This window comes from Gymnoscopelus braueri (assembly GCF_963280865.1).
Source record: "Gymnoscopelus braueri genome assembly, contig: SUPER_24_unloc_2, whole genome shotgun sequence".
In the NCBI taxonomy this organism is placed as follows: Eukaryota; Metazoa; Chordata; class Actinopteri; order Myctophiformes; family Myctophidae; genus Gymnoscopelus; species Gymnoscopelus braueri.
The window spans coordinates 369,714-385,549 of NW_027660988.1; the positions used below are offsets into that span (position 1 = coordinate 369,714).

The 15,836-nt window shown below is 40.1% G+C and overlaps 2 protein-coding genes across 2 annotated transcripts in view; both read left to right on the forward strand.

Annotated features, from left to right (window-relative positions):
* LOC308080989 (NACHT, LRR and PYD domains-containing protein 3-like) overlaps positions 1 to 12,369 on the forward strand; it is a 158,865-nt gene extending 146,496 nt beyond the window's left edge. The window contains exon 8 of the mRNA XM_080457392.1: positions 11,722 to 12,369. Coding sequence (XP_080313518.1) covers positions 11,722 to 12,269 — 548 coding nt within the window. The 3' untranslated portion in view covers positions 12,270 to 12,369. The remainder of the gene's footprint in view (positions 1 to 11,721) is intronic.
* The window catches only part of LOC308080987 (von Willebrand factor D and EGF domain-containing protein-like), a gene marked incomplete at both ends in the record, with an annotated part of 406,904 nt that overhangs the window by 259,894 nt on the left and 131,174 nt on the right, over positions 1 to 15,836 (forward strand).

The following is a 15,836-nucleotide window of genomic DNA, read 5'->3' on the forward strand; positions in this document are numbered from 1 at the left end:
AGCGCGGCAGTCGGTGCCGCGCTGTGAACTTTTATATCTGCTATTTTCAAATAGCCAAAGTAAAGTATAAAATATGGATAAAGTGGTTACACGGATGCGTTCCCGGTTTGAATGGGTTAAACTGTCACTTTATAAATGTGCAGATACCCTGTATACAGTTATACTGCATGTTTGTTTGTTTGTTTACTGTTGAGTGAGAAAACAATGTGAAAAATTGTGAGCTTGTAGATCTGCTATTTTCACTATTTTAATAATTCAAAACAGCACACATCGATATGAAAAAAAAATGTTACTTGGTAATTTGTTCTTTTGAGTACTTGTGTCCACCTCTGGCTCTGATGTATGACAGCGAGTGTCCGGTTTGATTCCCGAGCCTGGTGGCTGCTTTGCTGCATGTCACTCCTCTACTCTCTGGCTGTTTCCTGTCTCTCTACTATACTATACAATAAAAAAATATAAATATATATATAAATGAATAAATAACACACACACACACACACACACACATACACAGGAATCAACACAGTGTGTGCATCATACATGATGTGTGTACATACGTGTTTGTGCGTTTGTGTGTGATCCTTTATGATTTCAGCAGGTGTGACCTGTGGTAAGACCTGGAACGCATCTGTGTCATTTTTGGATTTGAGCAAAAAATATATATATACACTTTGGCTATTCAAAAATAGCAGATCTACAAGCTCATAGTGCGGCACACAGTTCCGCGCTACAAGCTTGTAGATCTGCTATTTTTGAAAAATTGTGAAAATATGTGCAAATTCTCGAATATATTTATTGCATATCTTTACTTCTGGGGGTCCCTGAAACAAAATATTTTAAGATGGGGGTCCGCGGCCAAATACACATAATTTTGGGGGTCCTTGACATGAAAAAGTTTGAGCACCACTGATGTAGAAACACAAGTTTTTCAGAAAACTGTTAGGATTTAGAAGACATTTTGTATAATCGGCACCTCAGGCCTTAATGGGTTAAGTTGCACATGTGTTGTCTCCTGTTAGTGTTTAATTAATTAGTGTAACTGGTTGCATCTTTGTGATTAGTATTTTTCCTCAATGTATTTACTTTTGAGTATGTTTACCGACTTTGATTACTTTTTACCCACTTTAGTTACCTTTTTAGTCACTTTAGTTACTTATAAGTACTTAAAGTACTTTTACTCAAATTGTAGATATGTCTTTAGTGCGTGTGTGTGTGTGTGTGTGTGTGTGTGTGTGTGTGTGTGTGTGTGTGTGTGTGTGTGTGTGTGTGTGTGTGTGTGTGTGTGTGTGTGTGTGTGTGTGTGTGTGTGTGTGTGTGTGTGTGTGTGTGTGTGTGTGTGCGCGCACGCACGCACAAATGCGTACTTCACGCGCACTTGTGCTGAGGCAGCCTGTGTGTGTGCGTCTATATATAGACAGTCTATATTATAGACGTCTATATTATAGACGTCTATAACATAGACGTCTATAACATAGACGTCTATATATAGACGCATAAAAAACAACTGGCTAAGCCTAGACGTTGAAAAAACTTTCACTTTTAGACCAGTTATAACCCGGTTTTAGACGGAGGTCTAATAGCCGACTCTGGCTCACTGGGCAAGTTCACATTATGCATGAATAGATCATATAATAGTCTACAATAGTTAGGATATAAATCAACAAATACATTCTACAATAGTTAAGATATAAATCAACAAATACATTCTACAATAGTTAAGATATAAATCGACACATATCCCTGCATGGTCTGTCAGATGTGAAATGAGCTAAGACTAATTAAGACTAATTAAGACTCATTAAGACTAATTAAGACTAATTAAGACTAATGAAGCAGTTTCACCAAGAGGTTGATGGTCACGTTTCACCCTATACATAACCTTGACCCTAACATTAGTGCTAAGGGTTATAATTATTAAGGGTGTTCATTGTTTTCATCTACAACTTTTTAGCAAAAAACTGGCAAATCTCTCTGGCAGATATACAAGCTCACAACGCATTCTGTCATGATACATTGTGACCTTGTAGATCAGCTATGTTTGATTATACAAAGTATAAAGTAGTGCTTCAATAGTTAATCTATGTTTTGTATAAATAATATAAATCTACAAAGTCAATTGCAAATAAAGTTTCCAAATAATTGTTGAGGAGTAAAACGTAGAATCATTGCTATAGTGGAGTAGATGGATGAAGCATTAAAACATGGACATACTCAAGTAAAGTAAAAAGTACCATCGCCCCAGGTCTAAACTGGCGGCCTCGGTCCGCGAAAAAAAATGGGGCAGTGTGTTTTGGACGAGCGTTCCGTTTTCCACCCGGAATGGCTCCGTAATTCTCAATAGACTTATCAGCCGTTGTTGCACGAACCCCCCCCCCCCCCCCCGGTTCTGGCCCGTTTCTGGCCCGGTCACCGTTAGAATCCACCAAACGCCACTGGTGACGTGAGATCTTTGTTTGAGCCTTTGTCTGAATGGGCGTGGCTTTGCAGAAACTAGCAGTGAATGACGCTTCGGCGAGCTCCATGCCCGTGCTTGTCTATTCATGCACTGTGCGGTGCATGTTCCCGTTTTACACACTTAGCTCATGTTTATACATGTCCTGACTGCTTTATCATTTGAACACTGGAAAATGTCCCGGGTATCAGGTCGGCCTTTCATACATGTAGCAGGCAACAAGAGAATGGCCCTCATTTATCAACGGAGCGTATAAACCGGCTTATATTTTTCCATATATTCGGCCATACACCAACGTCGAAGTCACATTTATCAACGAATCCTACACATCCAATCCTAGTGTACATTGGGTCGGAGCCTTGATACATGTCACGGCTGAAACCGAGCGTCATTTAAATAACACGCCCTTAAATATTCTCGAAACGCCAGAATACAACCAAATAAAGCATTGGAGTTTCGCCGGCTCGCCTCGCCTCGCTGCCTGTCAAGTCACACACACACACGCACACGCCTCTCTCTCTCTCACACACACATCTCAACTCAACTCAACTCAACTTTATTTATAGAGCACATTTCAAACAACCACAGCTGCCACAAAGTGCTGTACAGTGCATAGGTAATAAGTAAAACAGTAGCTAAAAACACAGTATACAATGACAACACACAAAACAAGAAAAACTGAGGGGGGGGGGCAGCACAGGGTCAGAGGTCTCATGCTATGTTAAAAGCCAAAGAATAAAAGTGCGTTTTAAGAGAGGTTTTAAAAATGGCCAGAGAAGGGGCTTGCCTAATCTGCAGGGGAAGGTCGTTCCCCTGCAGACATACACACACACGCCCAACTGTGTCTTTCATGTAATCCGTAGCGGTACAATCTTTGTCACGGCTTGTAGCCTACATGAATGACATATTATTCAATTCAATTCAATTCAATTTTATTAAAGTGTCAAATCACAACAAGTTGTCTCAAGACACTTTACATGTAGAGAAGAGACCCGACATCCCACCCTGAGCAAGCAATTTTGCGACAGTGGCAACGAAAAACTCCCTCTTAACTGGAAGAAACGTCAGGCATTATGATACCAATCACATCGCCATGAATGGGGTTTGTATATTAATTTATTTAACCCATACCGAGCAGTCATGTAGGATATTCCCCGTGAGACTCGGACGGGCGGCAGTGATCCCGTGGGGACCGTACCTATGTTCCCCGGGTCCTATGTTCCCCGGGTCCTATGTTCCCCCACGTTAATAAGAGATTTGATCGTCGGGTTTATATCCTTAACCCAGCCAGGTTGTGTAGCCTACATAACTCTCTATGACATAACTCCATAACATAGGACAAGCTACTGTAAGTTTGTAGACCTCACTGTCCATGAAAAGATGGTCGGGGCTCCCGAAAATGCTCTCGCAGAAGCGCTCGTATATTTTGAAAATAGCAGCTCTGCAAGCTCACAACGCGTCGGGATGGTACCTGTTGTGAGCTTGTAGATCTGCTATTTTCAAATAGCCAATGCAGCCAGATCTGCAAGCTTAACCGAATGACTGTTAAAGCAGTTTGTTTCAATTACTTTATAAAATGTTATATTTTCACAGGGATTATATATTAGTGTAGATAATGATATACATTTTGGAGTGGATTATGTGTCCAGATGCCTGTCAGACAGTCAGACAATGCTGCTCCGCAGGTCTAGAACGGGCGCAGCCAAAGTCAACAACTGCTATCGACCAGACGTGAGATCTCAGCGTACGGTAGGATGAATCCAACGTCAGGATATATTGATAAATGCCGAAAGTTGCGGTGATCTCGCCGTACGCCCATTATTTGGTCTGCGCCGCGTTGATAAATGAGGGCCAATATCTTTTTCAGATGCGTTCACACATTAAGGTAATAGTCTGATTTCACATTAGCTACTCCCACTTAAATATAACGAGGGAGATGCGAGGATTTTACTTTCTTCCACAGAACATGACACATTGAATTGCTTGACATGCAGTCTCCCATTGATGCACCCATACAAAACACAAACAAAACATATTTCCTACCATAGTAGAACTAATATAGACAACAAGCTACAACCTACTTTTCATCAAAAAAAAATCTAACAGCTCGGTAGATCGGCTATTTTTGAAAAAGTTTGTCAATAGAAAAACACAAAATTTGACCTGGTACTGTAAGTATATTTTGATGCCAATACTTTTGTACTTGTACTCAAGTAAAACCTTTAATGTAGACCTTTTGCTTGGAACAGAGTATGTTTTATCTGGCAGTAGCTTATTAATACTTTTACTTAAAGGACGACTTCACCCATTTTCAACATATCTTCATATAACTGGTCCTCACTAATGCTCATTATAAGATGGCACCATTTCTGTCTACTCACTCTTTGTCTCAGAGGAGGGCTGTGGACAGTTCAGACACCCGTCTACCTGTGACATCATCAATGGGGAATCCAAGCTAATAGAAACTACAGGCTTTCTATTCCTGGAAAGTTAGCATGTTATAATGGAAGCCATTGTTCTCAGGTTAATACAAATCAAAATAAAACATTTGAAATATTGAAGAAAAAAATAAACCTTCCTAACGATGATGTCACTGGTACACGGGTTTCTGAAGTGTCCACAGCCCTCCTATGGGACACAGACTGAGTAGATAAAAATTACACAATTGTATCAGCACCATTAGTGAGGATCTATTATATGAAGATAGGTTGAAAATGGGTGAAGTCGTCCTTTAAGTAAAACTGGTAAATGGTCCGGCCGGCTTGGGAATCAAACCAGAGTTTTGCTGTCAGGCATTAGATCCCATGTGGTACACGTCCTAAACACCCACATTATAGTTATTTTATTTTTTATTTTTTGGGGGTGCCGATATCCAAGTGATAAGGACGTGTACCACATAGGTAGTGGTAAAGAGTGGTAAAGCATATTTACATGAGTACTGTACTTGAGTACATATCTGAGGTATTTTTACTTTTACTTCTACTCCAGTGGTTCTCAACAATTTAAGGCCTCGACCCCCCAAAATAATCATATTGGGGACCCCCCACCCTGACAAGCACTTGTCTTGGAGTTGTAGGAGTTGAGGCATTACATTTTGTTTATCTCTGTTCCACAGATACCTGGGGTATGCCGATATATCGTCCCGCGATATATCGCGATACGTTTTCGTGACGATATCGTTTTTAGTCTAGGACCTGGCTAAGATATGTATGCACTTAATTTAGGAGAGAATATCTCAACTGTTCTTGGCTAATATGACCCCAGGGAACAACTTAGGAACTGTGACTAATTCTCTATCCGGGACGAAATACCCGAAAATGACCACGCCCTTTTTAAAATGACCATAACCGGTGCACTACTTCCAACATGGCTCTATCTGCTAAACCGTTGGAGCTACAGATTTACTGAGGTGCTCAAAATGTTCATAATACTTATGTTTAGGGAAACATAGTAAAGTGTAATATTTCTAATTTGATATTTTATGACAGAACAGCCAAAAAACGCTAAAGAAACTGCCAACATATTACAGTCCAGGGCTATAGGAATAATTTTGTGTGAATCAGTCTAGAGCTGCGCGCGGCCGAAGCTCTATCGCCCGCGCCCACACAGCGATCTGTGCGCCCGCCCTGCACCCCTCCTCCTCCCCCAATGTGCAGTATTGAGAGCCCTGACGTCACAACATTTGGAGTGATGGCCACTGCACTCTGGTTGGTTGGAATACACCTAGGGCCCAGGTACAGCTGAGATGAGAGAGGAGATGTGTATGTTAGACACAATATGACTCTGAGCAGGCATCACAGTGTTTAAATTGCATCTGGTGAAGAAGAGACTTTATTTTCCTATGTAGGTAGTATTGTGTAAATACTGTATGCTTTATTGCGACGATGACACACACACACACACACACACACACACACACACACACACACACACGATCCGATGGATGTGGGAGGGCTATTTTTTTTGTTTTCATAGAGCTGGTGGCGTAGTTGTCTCGCGCAATGTGGCAACCTGGTCTGACTTATAGGCGTTTGTACATGTTTTCATTAGAGCTGGGTTCTTATGTGTGTAGCAAAATCAGTGTAAATGTCCAGTAATGTGCAACTACTACCACTGCTTTTGTATTTGAAACGTTAAATTTCTCTAAATATTATAAAGTGTCAGGACAGCCTAATACAAATATAATGTTTGTAAAGGCTAGTTAGGCTACTATAGGCTACAGTGAAGTGGGACTGAATGACTGTTTTGTTGTTTTTTGGACTGTCTTGGTGATTATCTGGCACAGTAGTTGTGAATTAACAAAGTGGACATTTAGACTGAATGTTTCCTTTCCGTTGTCCGTCAACAGCACAGTAGTCTGTGCCTTGACTTCAGTGGCACAGTAGTTGTGAATTAACAAAGTGGACATTTAGACTGAATGTTTCCTTTCCGTTGTCCGTCAACAGCACAGTAGTCTGTGCCTTGACTTCAGTGCACTGACTCTCTCCCCCCGCCCCCCCCCCCCCCTTGTGCTTCAACTACACGGCAAAAAGGCCGTGCGTGGTTTCTGCGGAGGGTGTTATGCAGGAATATGTGACCCTGTACAATCTGGTCAAAATGGCCACTGTTTGTGTGTTTTTGCGACGCGTTGTGGACATACTGACCTACCAACGGATATGTGTTAGAATGAATTCGATGTTTCGGTGGAGGGTGTTATACAGAAAAGTGTGACCCTGTTCAAGCTGGTCAAAATGGCCGCTGTGTTTTTGCGACGCGCGACACACACACACACACACACACACACACACACACACACACACACACACACACACACACACACACACACATGGCTTTCTCTCCCTCACTCGCTCGCGGTTGTGACCGCTGCGCTGTGTAGATGGCCTGTGTGCTCTGCAGGGGGAGGGGCTGCTGGCAGTACATCTGATCTACAAGGCAACAGCGTGTCGACGCGCGAAGCGTTGTTAGCTTGTAGATCTGAGGGGGGGGAGGGGGTGAGCTGCATCGACCAAGGCAGCGCTTGTTTCTGTGTGCTCTGCAGGGGAACGAAGGTGCTGAGGTTTTGTGGCAGATGATGATGATTGGCTGTTAAAAGAACCCTCCGGAAGTAAATTGCGAGCTGGCGAAGTGATTTGCATAAGTATTGGGGCATAATGCGTTTGTTATTGATTGTACATCCTGCAAGTACAGTAACGGTATGGGAAGCAGCTGGTGTTACAGGCAGAATATTGAGGAATTTTGGGGGAAAATGTGGAGTTAGTTGGGCCATGGGTCTGCTTGGAGACTGGCCCCATACACTCCCCATACACTCTGTACACTCCATGAGTGTGGCCGCCAATTAGAGGTGCAGGATGATGATTTAGCAAGGGTACCTGAGCCAATAACGCTCTGGGTCATCATTGTGGCCAAATCCAATATGGGGCCTGAAAAGATCGACTTTCCATGTGGTGGCCACAGCAGAGTAGATGAATCCTGACAGTGGCTTTTCTCAGTCCCTCAAGAACATTCCTCCCACCCAAGCTGCACTGATTCAGCATGTAAAAACTGCTGCAGACCAGCTCCTATTGGAATCAGACAACCTCCGTCCAACAAAATATCCCAGATTTCAAATTGGGCTGGTACTGGGACTCCATGACTAGTGTGAACCTTACTGGACCTATCTTGCCAGTAAAGCTGTTGCTGTTGTAACACCAAGACCATAATGTGATATAAACATATTGTAAACAATTCTATACACCTTTGACTATAGTACTGTATGATATCATACTAGTCAATGGTGTATAGAATAGTAATACTATATAGTATTACATTTTATGCTGAGCATTGTTGAACATACTGTATTAGCTGTAGCTGTAGGCCTATCATCATAGGAATTAGTTCTACTATTAAATCATTCTTGTTTCAATACAATTACATCGTAAGATAGATTGGTTGTTTCATAACATAGTGGCCATATTTGTGATAATCAAATTAGTGTCCTCTAGATGGATTAAATCATAAAGATAAGCATTCAAACATGTTTCTAATTGTCAAAAAACATGATTTAGACACCAAGTTTGCATTCATAGCTCAAAATGTGGTTCAAACGTTATAGCCAAATATGTTGTCAGGTGGCGGACATATTGGATTTGGCCACTATGATGACCCTGAAGGTTGCTGGCTCGGGCGCCCTTGCTAAATAATTAGAGCATGCCCTGGGTTAAATCTGGGACAAATGTGGTGCTCTTAGATTGATTTGCGCAAAAATATCCCTATGGCCCTGGACTGTAATACATTTTCTTTTCTACAGTTTCTTTTAGCTGTTCTGTCAAATATCAAATTAGAAATTTTACTATGTTACTAACTTAACTAACTGTACTAACTTCACTATGTTTCCCTAAACATAAGTATTCTGAACATTTTGAGCACCTCAGTAAATCTGTAGCTCCAACGGTTTAGCAGATAGAGCCATGTTGGAAGTAGTGCACCGGATATGGTCATTTTTAAAAGGTCATTTTCGGGTATTTCGTCCCGGATAGAGAATTAGCCACAGTTCAAGTTGTTCCCTGGGGTCATATTAGCCAAGAACAGTTGAGATATTCTCTCCTAAATGAAGTGCATACATAGCTTAGCCAGGTCCTAGACTATTTGGGGGAAAAAAATATCGTTTTGAATTATTAAAATTTTTTTTACACAATATTAATAATCAGGCATGCAAACAGCCCCGAGGTGAAAAGGGTGACAACATGTTTTTTTTCGGGTCAGGTGTCACACTATTGCCCTATTTGAATTCAAAACGGCTATTGTAGCTGAAAAGCTACAAGTTTGCATGTCTGAATAATGCAAAAACAGAATTATTTGTTTGCATTTTTGCTTTTTTTTCTCCCCCATATATTTTCATAATAAAAAAGTGCGTATCGTATCGTATCGAAATCGTATCGAAGTTGTGAGCCCAATATCGTATCGTTTCGTGAAATCGGCACACCCCAACAGATACATATTGTGAAAATAGCAGATTGAAAGGCTCACAACGCTTCGCGACGCGAGGCGTTGTGAGTTTGTAGATCTGCTATTTTCACAATATTTGCATCTTTCTTCGGTAAATTGGCAATGTAGAGTTTTTTATAGTATAGTTTGTTGGTTACTTTTCACGCAGTAGCCTAATGGTCTTTTTTTTCTCTTCATTTTAGAGGTATTAAAAGTCCTTTTAGACCGGGGAAAGAATCTGTGTCATATTTAAATTTCTTTGGCTATTCAAAAATAGCAGATCTAGAAGCTCGTAGCGCGGCACCGAGTGCCGCGCTACGAGCTTGTATACAGTATCTGCTATTTATGTAAAAGCTGCTATTTGTGATTTATTTTGCAAATCTTTGAATATATATATATATTTTTTAAAGCAAACATTTGTAACTCCAATCTTTGATCTGGGGATTCTACAAATGTCATCTGAACAGTTTTCTGAAAAAAACGTATGTTGCTACTGTTACTCAGTGGTGCTTAAAACCTTTTTCATGTCAAGGACCCCCAAAATGATGTATTTGGCAGCGGACCCCCATCTCAAAATATTTTGTTCCAGGGACCCCCCAGAAGCAAAAAATCCCTTTAAAAAATATTTTTCTAAAATAGTGGATCTACAAGTTCATAGCGCGGCACTCGGTGCGGCGCTATGAACTTGTATATATCCTTTATTTTTGAATAACCAAAGTATAAAATATGAATAAAGTGGTTACACGGATGCGTTCCCGGTTTGAATGGGTTAAACTGTCACTTTATACATGTGCAGATACCCTGTATACAGTTATACTGCATGTTTGTTTGTTTGTTTACTGTTGAGTGAGAAAACAATGTTGCACATTAAGCAAATCATCTGGGAAAATTATCCCCACAATCCCCCCCTGGGGGTCCCAACCCACAGGTTGAGAACCACTGTTCTACTCCACTACATCTCAGAGGCAAATATTGTATTTTTACTCCACTACAATTACCTGAAATGTTTAGTTACTTTGTAGATTTTGATTATTATTAGAAAAAAAACATTAACCACTTTGGCTATTTGAAAATAGCCGATCTACAAGCTCACACTGTGTCGCATGAAGGATTTTTGTACGCACTTTATACATTTGGACCGTTGTACTTTTACTTTTGGTATTTCTGCATTGCGGTATTTATACTTTTACTTAAGTAAAACATGTGAGGACTCAACTTGTTTTTTGCAAGCTGATGACTTTCACTCTGTTACATTTCAGATATAAATATTGAACTTTTGACTTTAACCACTTACTGTAAACCCTATTTCAAATAGAGTGAAAATAGCAGATCTACAAGCTCACAACGTGTGAACGCGTTGTGATCGTTATGAACAAAAACATTTAACTTGGTAATTTTTTCTTTTGAGTACTGGAGTATTTACCTGAGTATATACTTGTGTCCACCACTGGCTCTGATGTCTGACAGCGAGTCTCCGGTTTGATTCCCGAGCCTGGTGGCTGCTTTGCTGCATGTCACTCCTCTCTCTGGCTGTTTCCTGTCTCTCTACTGTACTATACAATAAAAACATATAAATACATATAAATGAATGAATAACACACACACACACACACACACACACACACACACACACACACACACACACACACACACACACACACACACACACACACACACACACACACACACACACACACACACACACACACACAGGAATCAACACAGTGTGTGTGCATGCATACATGGATGTGTGTACATACATGTTTGTTTGTGTGTTTGTGTGTGATCCTTTATGATTTCAGCAGGTGTGTGCGTATTGTGTAAGTGTGTGAGTGCGTGTGTGCTCACAGTGTGTTCACTCTGTATCATTTCAGCAGGTGTTTTGTGTGTGTGTGTGTGTGTGTGTGTGTGTGTGTGTGTGTGTGTGTGTGTGTGTGTGTGTGTGTGTGTGTGTGTGTGTGTGTGTGTGTGTGTGTGTGTGTGTGTGTGTGTGTGTGTGTGTGTTTCTGTACAGTGTCACTGCATCATTTCAGATATTACTACTTGTGAGGACATCAACATTTTAAGATGGTGATTTTATTAACCTATTAAGACCGGGAGGGGAACGCATCTGTGTAATGCATCTGTGTGTGTGTGTGTGTGTGTGTGTGTGTGTGTGTGTGTGTGTGTGTGTGTGTGTGTGTGTGTGTGTGTTTTCTTGAAATTCTAGCCTGGGAACAGAAAAACTCCTCTCAGCAAATTATATTTATTATTAAGTTGTATTTGTTTGTAAACTGGTGTTGTATTGTATCTTGTTCTCTCATCAGATGTGTGTGAACTCACACTGGATCCAAACACAGCATACAGCTTCCTCTCTCTGTCTGAGAACAACAGGAAGGCGACACGTGTGAAAGAGAATCAGAAGTATCCTGATCACCCAGACAGATTTAAACTCTATGAACAGGTGATGTGTAGAGAGAGTCTGATTGGACGCTGTTACTGGGAGGTAGAGTGGAGTAGATGGGTTAAGATAGCAGTGACATACAGAGGAATCAACAGACAGTGTGATGACAGTGGGTTTGGATACAGTGACAAGTCCTGGAGTCTGGTATGTAAAGGTGATTATAACAGGTACACTGTGTATCACAATAATAAGCCCACTGTCCTCCCTGTCTGTCCCTCTGACTCCAACAGAGTAGGAGTGTATGTGGACTGGCCTGCTGGCACTCTGTCCTTCTACAGAATGTCCTCTGACACACTGACACTGACACACCTGCACACCGTCCAGACCACATTCACTGAACCCCTCTATGCTGGGTTTGGGGTGTACACTGGCTCCTCAGTGTCTCTGTGTCAGAGAGAGGAGGAGGGTTAGGCGTGACTCCTCAGTGTGTGTGTCAGATGTAGGAAGTACAGTATAGGTACATGATACACAATGAACACTGTACAAACGCACGCACGCACGCACACACACACACACACACACACACACACACACACACACACACACACACACACACACACACACACACACACACACACACACACACACACACACACACACACACACACACACCTGCTGAAATGATACAGAGTGATTTCGCTAAACAGGACCACACACACGCACTTATGCACTTATGCATGTGCACACACACACACACAGAAAGTGTGTGCTTCTGGGGGGGGGGGTCCCTGGAACAAAACATTTTCAGATGGGGGTCCGCAGCCAAATACTGTACATATAATTCTGGGGGTCCTTGACAAGAAACGGCTTGAGAACCACTGATTATAGCAACATAGCTTGTATATCTGCTATTTTTGATTAGCCAAGGAAATCTAAAAATGACACGGATGAGTTCCCGGTCTAAATGGGTTAATGTTATTTATATTTTTTATTTTGTTCCATTTTTAACTCAAACTCTAAAGCTGAAAATATTCGATCTACAGCGGTACACAGTAACTAAGTACATTTACTTGAGTATTAAGTATTATGTATTTTTTGCAAACTGATGACTTTAGCTACATTTTAAATATAAATATTGTACTTTTGACTCCAGTACATTTCTAGGAAGGGACTCCTGGGACCCAAACGTACAAAATACATTATGAATGGACCACTTGAGTCCTATTTCGTGTGAGGCGTTGTGAGCTTGTAGATCAGCTTTTTTCACTACGTTTGAAAATGTTAGATTTTTTTCCCCCTCAAAATATCAACACATTAATGCATTGATTTTCAAAAGAAAATTTACTTAGTAATTTGTACTTTTTAATTCTTAAGTATTTACTTGAGTATATGCTGTCCACCAATGCAGATCAGTGTGACGCGTTGTGAGCTTGTAGATCGGCTATTTTCGGTGTGTGACATTGGTGTACAGTTAAGTGTACATTGCCAACCCTAACTCCTAAACCTAACCTCTAAATGTCTAATCCTAATACTAACCCCAACCTGAATGTTTTCCTAATTGTAAGACATTTCAAAATCTTTATTTTTAACCATAAAACAACTTTTTTTTCCCTCGCAATGTCTATCTCTCAAATCTCATTATAGGCCTACTAGACATTTTTCCTTCACAACAGTAGTAATACACATACATGCATCTATGCACGCACGTACGCTCGCACACACCACACACATGTACACACACACGTGCATGCACGAGCACGCACACACGCGCACGCGTGCGCACGCAAACACACACATTTGTGGCGTGGCTCCTCAGTATTTTATGGGTCATACAGTATATATAATGATAGATAGAAATGATTGTCACGTATTTGATGTTTTGGGGTCTTAGGTTCACAACCTTGAATGTGAAGGAAATAGACAACACAATTAAAAAAAAGAAGAACAAAAATGGATTGCTGATCGCCATTTTCACTATTGTAAACCAGTGTCATTTTCTAAATTGAATGTGTCTGTTTGTAAATTCAAGTCATTTTGTCAAACATGATTCTGTTTGGAGTAATGTGCTCAAACAATCTGTTTTAATAAAGAGAATATTGAAGCTCACAGTGGAGAACTGACTCTTTGTCTTTTCACTTTTCCTTTGTTTTATTGTGCTCGTAAATTGTATTGGCTTTCCAATTTGTTCCTGATCACATATTTATTTTATTGTTATGTCATTAATTTATAATGTATTAACAGTCGCTTCAAAGATATTATCAACTAATTACTACATGTAATAGTTAACATCACTGCACATTTTTATGTAGTTCTAGTTATTGTGTTTTGAATAACATTAAGTTTGTCATATTTTAGTCATCTGAAATGTTTCACTTTTAGTCTACTTTCAGTTGACTTTCATGATTTAATAAGATTTTAGTTGACTAAATCTACAGCTGATTCGACTAGAATGTATTTTGGCAGGCCTAGAGGTGAAAATACCCGATCTACAAGCTCACAACACGACACTATTTTCGGAGCATTGCACCCACACGCAACCAAGCATAAAATGACTTGTCTTAGTTGTACTGGATCTCTTCTCCACTGGTTCCTCACTAACATTTTAGTCTAGTTTTTATTTATTGACAAAATTGTAAATATATTTAGTCATATATTTAGTCATCATAGTTTAGTTATTAAGTGTTTATTTAGTTTTTGTCAGTGAAATAAAATAGTTTGTTGACAAAATTAACATTGATCAATATGTATAGGTGTGTATAATAGTTAGATGTACTGTAGGCCTACATACAAATGAATAGCCTATAAATGTAGGCACACGTACTAGTACAATCTATCACCAGGCAATATGTGCTTATAAAAGGTATATTATGTGCAGAGAATAAACAGTACATCAACATTATGTACAATCTATTGCCAGTATTATGTATAGAAGTTACAGTATGTGCAGTCAGAGAATGTCTATGGGGGTTCAACCATTTCATCCACTAGGGGGCAGGACAGGGCAACATGTTATTCTGACCGACTCTACAGAGCAGGTCTGACAGTAGATGAGTACTCAGGCCTGACATTTCATCATTTGATCAAATATTACATCATGATGTGACATCATGGTGATGTCATATTTTTAGGGCACACAAGACAAATGCCAGGGCAGGAAGGTCATCAAATAAAACCATGATTTTAAGTCCACAGACATAATGCATCTATAATTTTTTTTGTATACAACACACCACATGACACATTGTGAGCTTGTAGATCTGCTATTTCAAGAGACAAATTTACACATTTTTAAATATCTTATGTTTTAATATATAATATACTATCTTACTATTACTATTATAATATACCCTAAGGGTCCTTTTTGTTCCTAACTTGCAATCATTTAGCTGGGGAGCCCCTGGAACCTCATGGACCCCTGGGGGTCCCCGGACCCCACTTTTGAAAGCACTGATTTAGATAGCAGGTTGTTTAGACAGATGTAAGGTTTGATTGGTTTATCTGGTATCCTACTTTGTACCATTTAATTGTTTTCTTTGCACTCTTTTCACTTGATCCTTTGCCCTGCCATTTGTTGACTAAAATTCATGCCATTTACTGCGATAGTAAAATAAATCCTAAATTGTAATATAAGCCGACGTAGCCTGATGAACCCTATAAACAGTCTCTTCAATATTACAATTTACAATTGTGTTGTTTATCAGACTTATCCTGAGCGACTTACAATAAGCAAGGTAAACGTATAATATAAAATGCAGAGAGACAGTGTAGTGTCTCAATAAACGAGGATCACAAGTAAGCCAGGAACCTAGCATCAGTCTAAACAATATACTATCAAAATAATAATCTATACATTGAACCGGATACCAGGTAAACAATGAACCGAGCATCTGTTTAAATAACATGTTATCTAAATTACATTTTAACATTGTGGTCAAGAAGAACAAGCCGAAGTAAGAAAGAACATGAGAGCAAATGACCAAGGTCTGTCTGCATGGTCATCATATAGGTCAGTCACTAGCATCAATGAACAGACGGTAG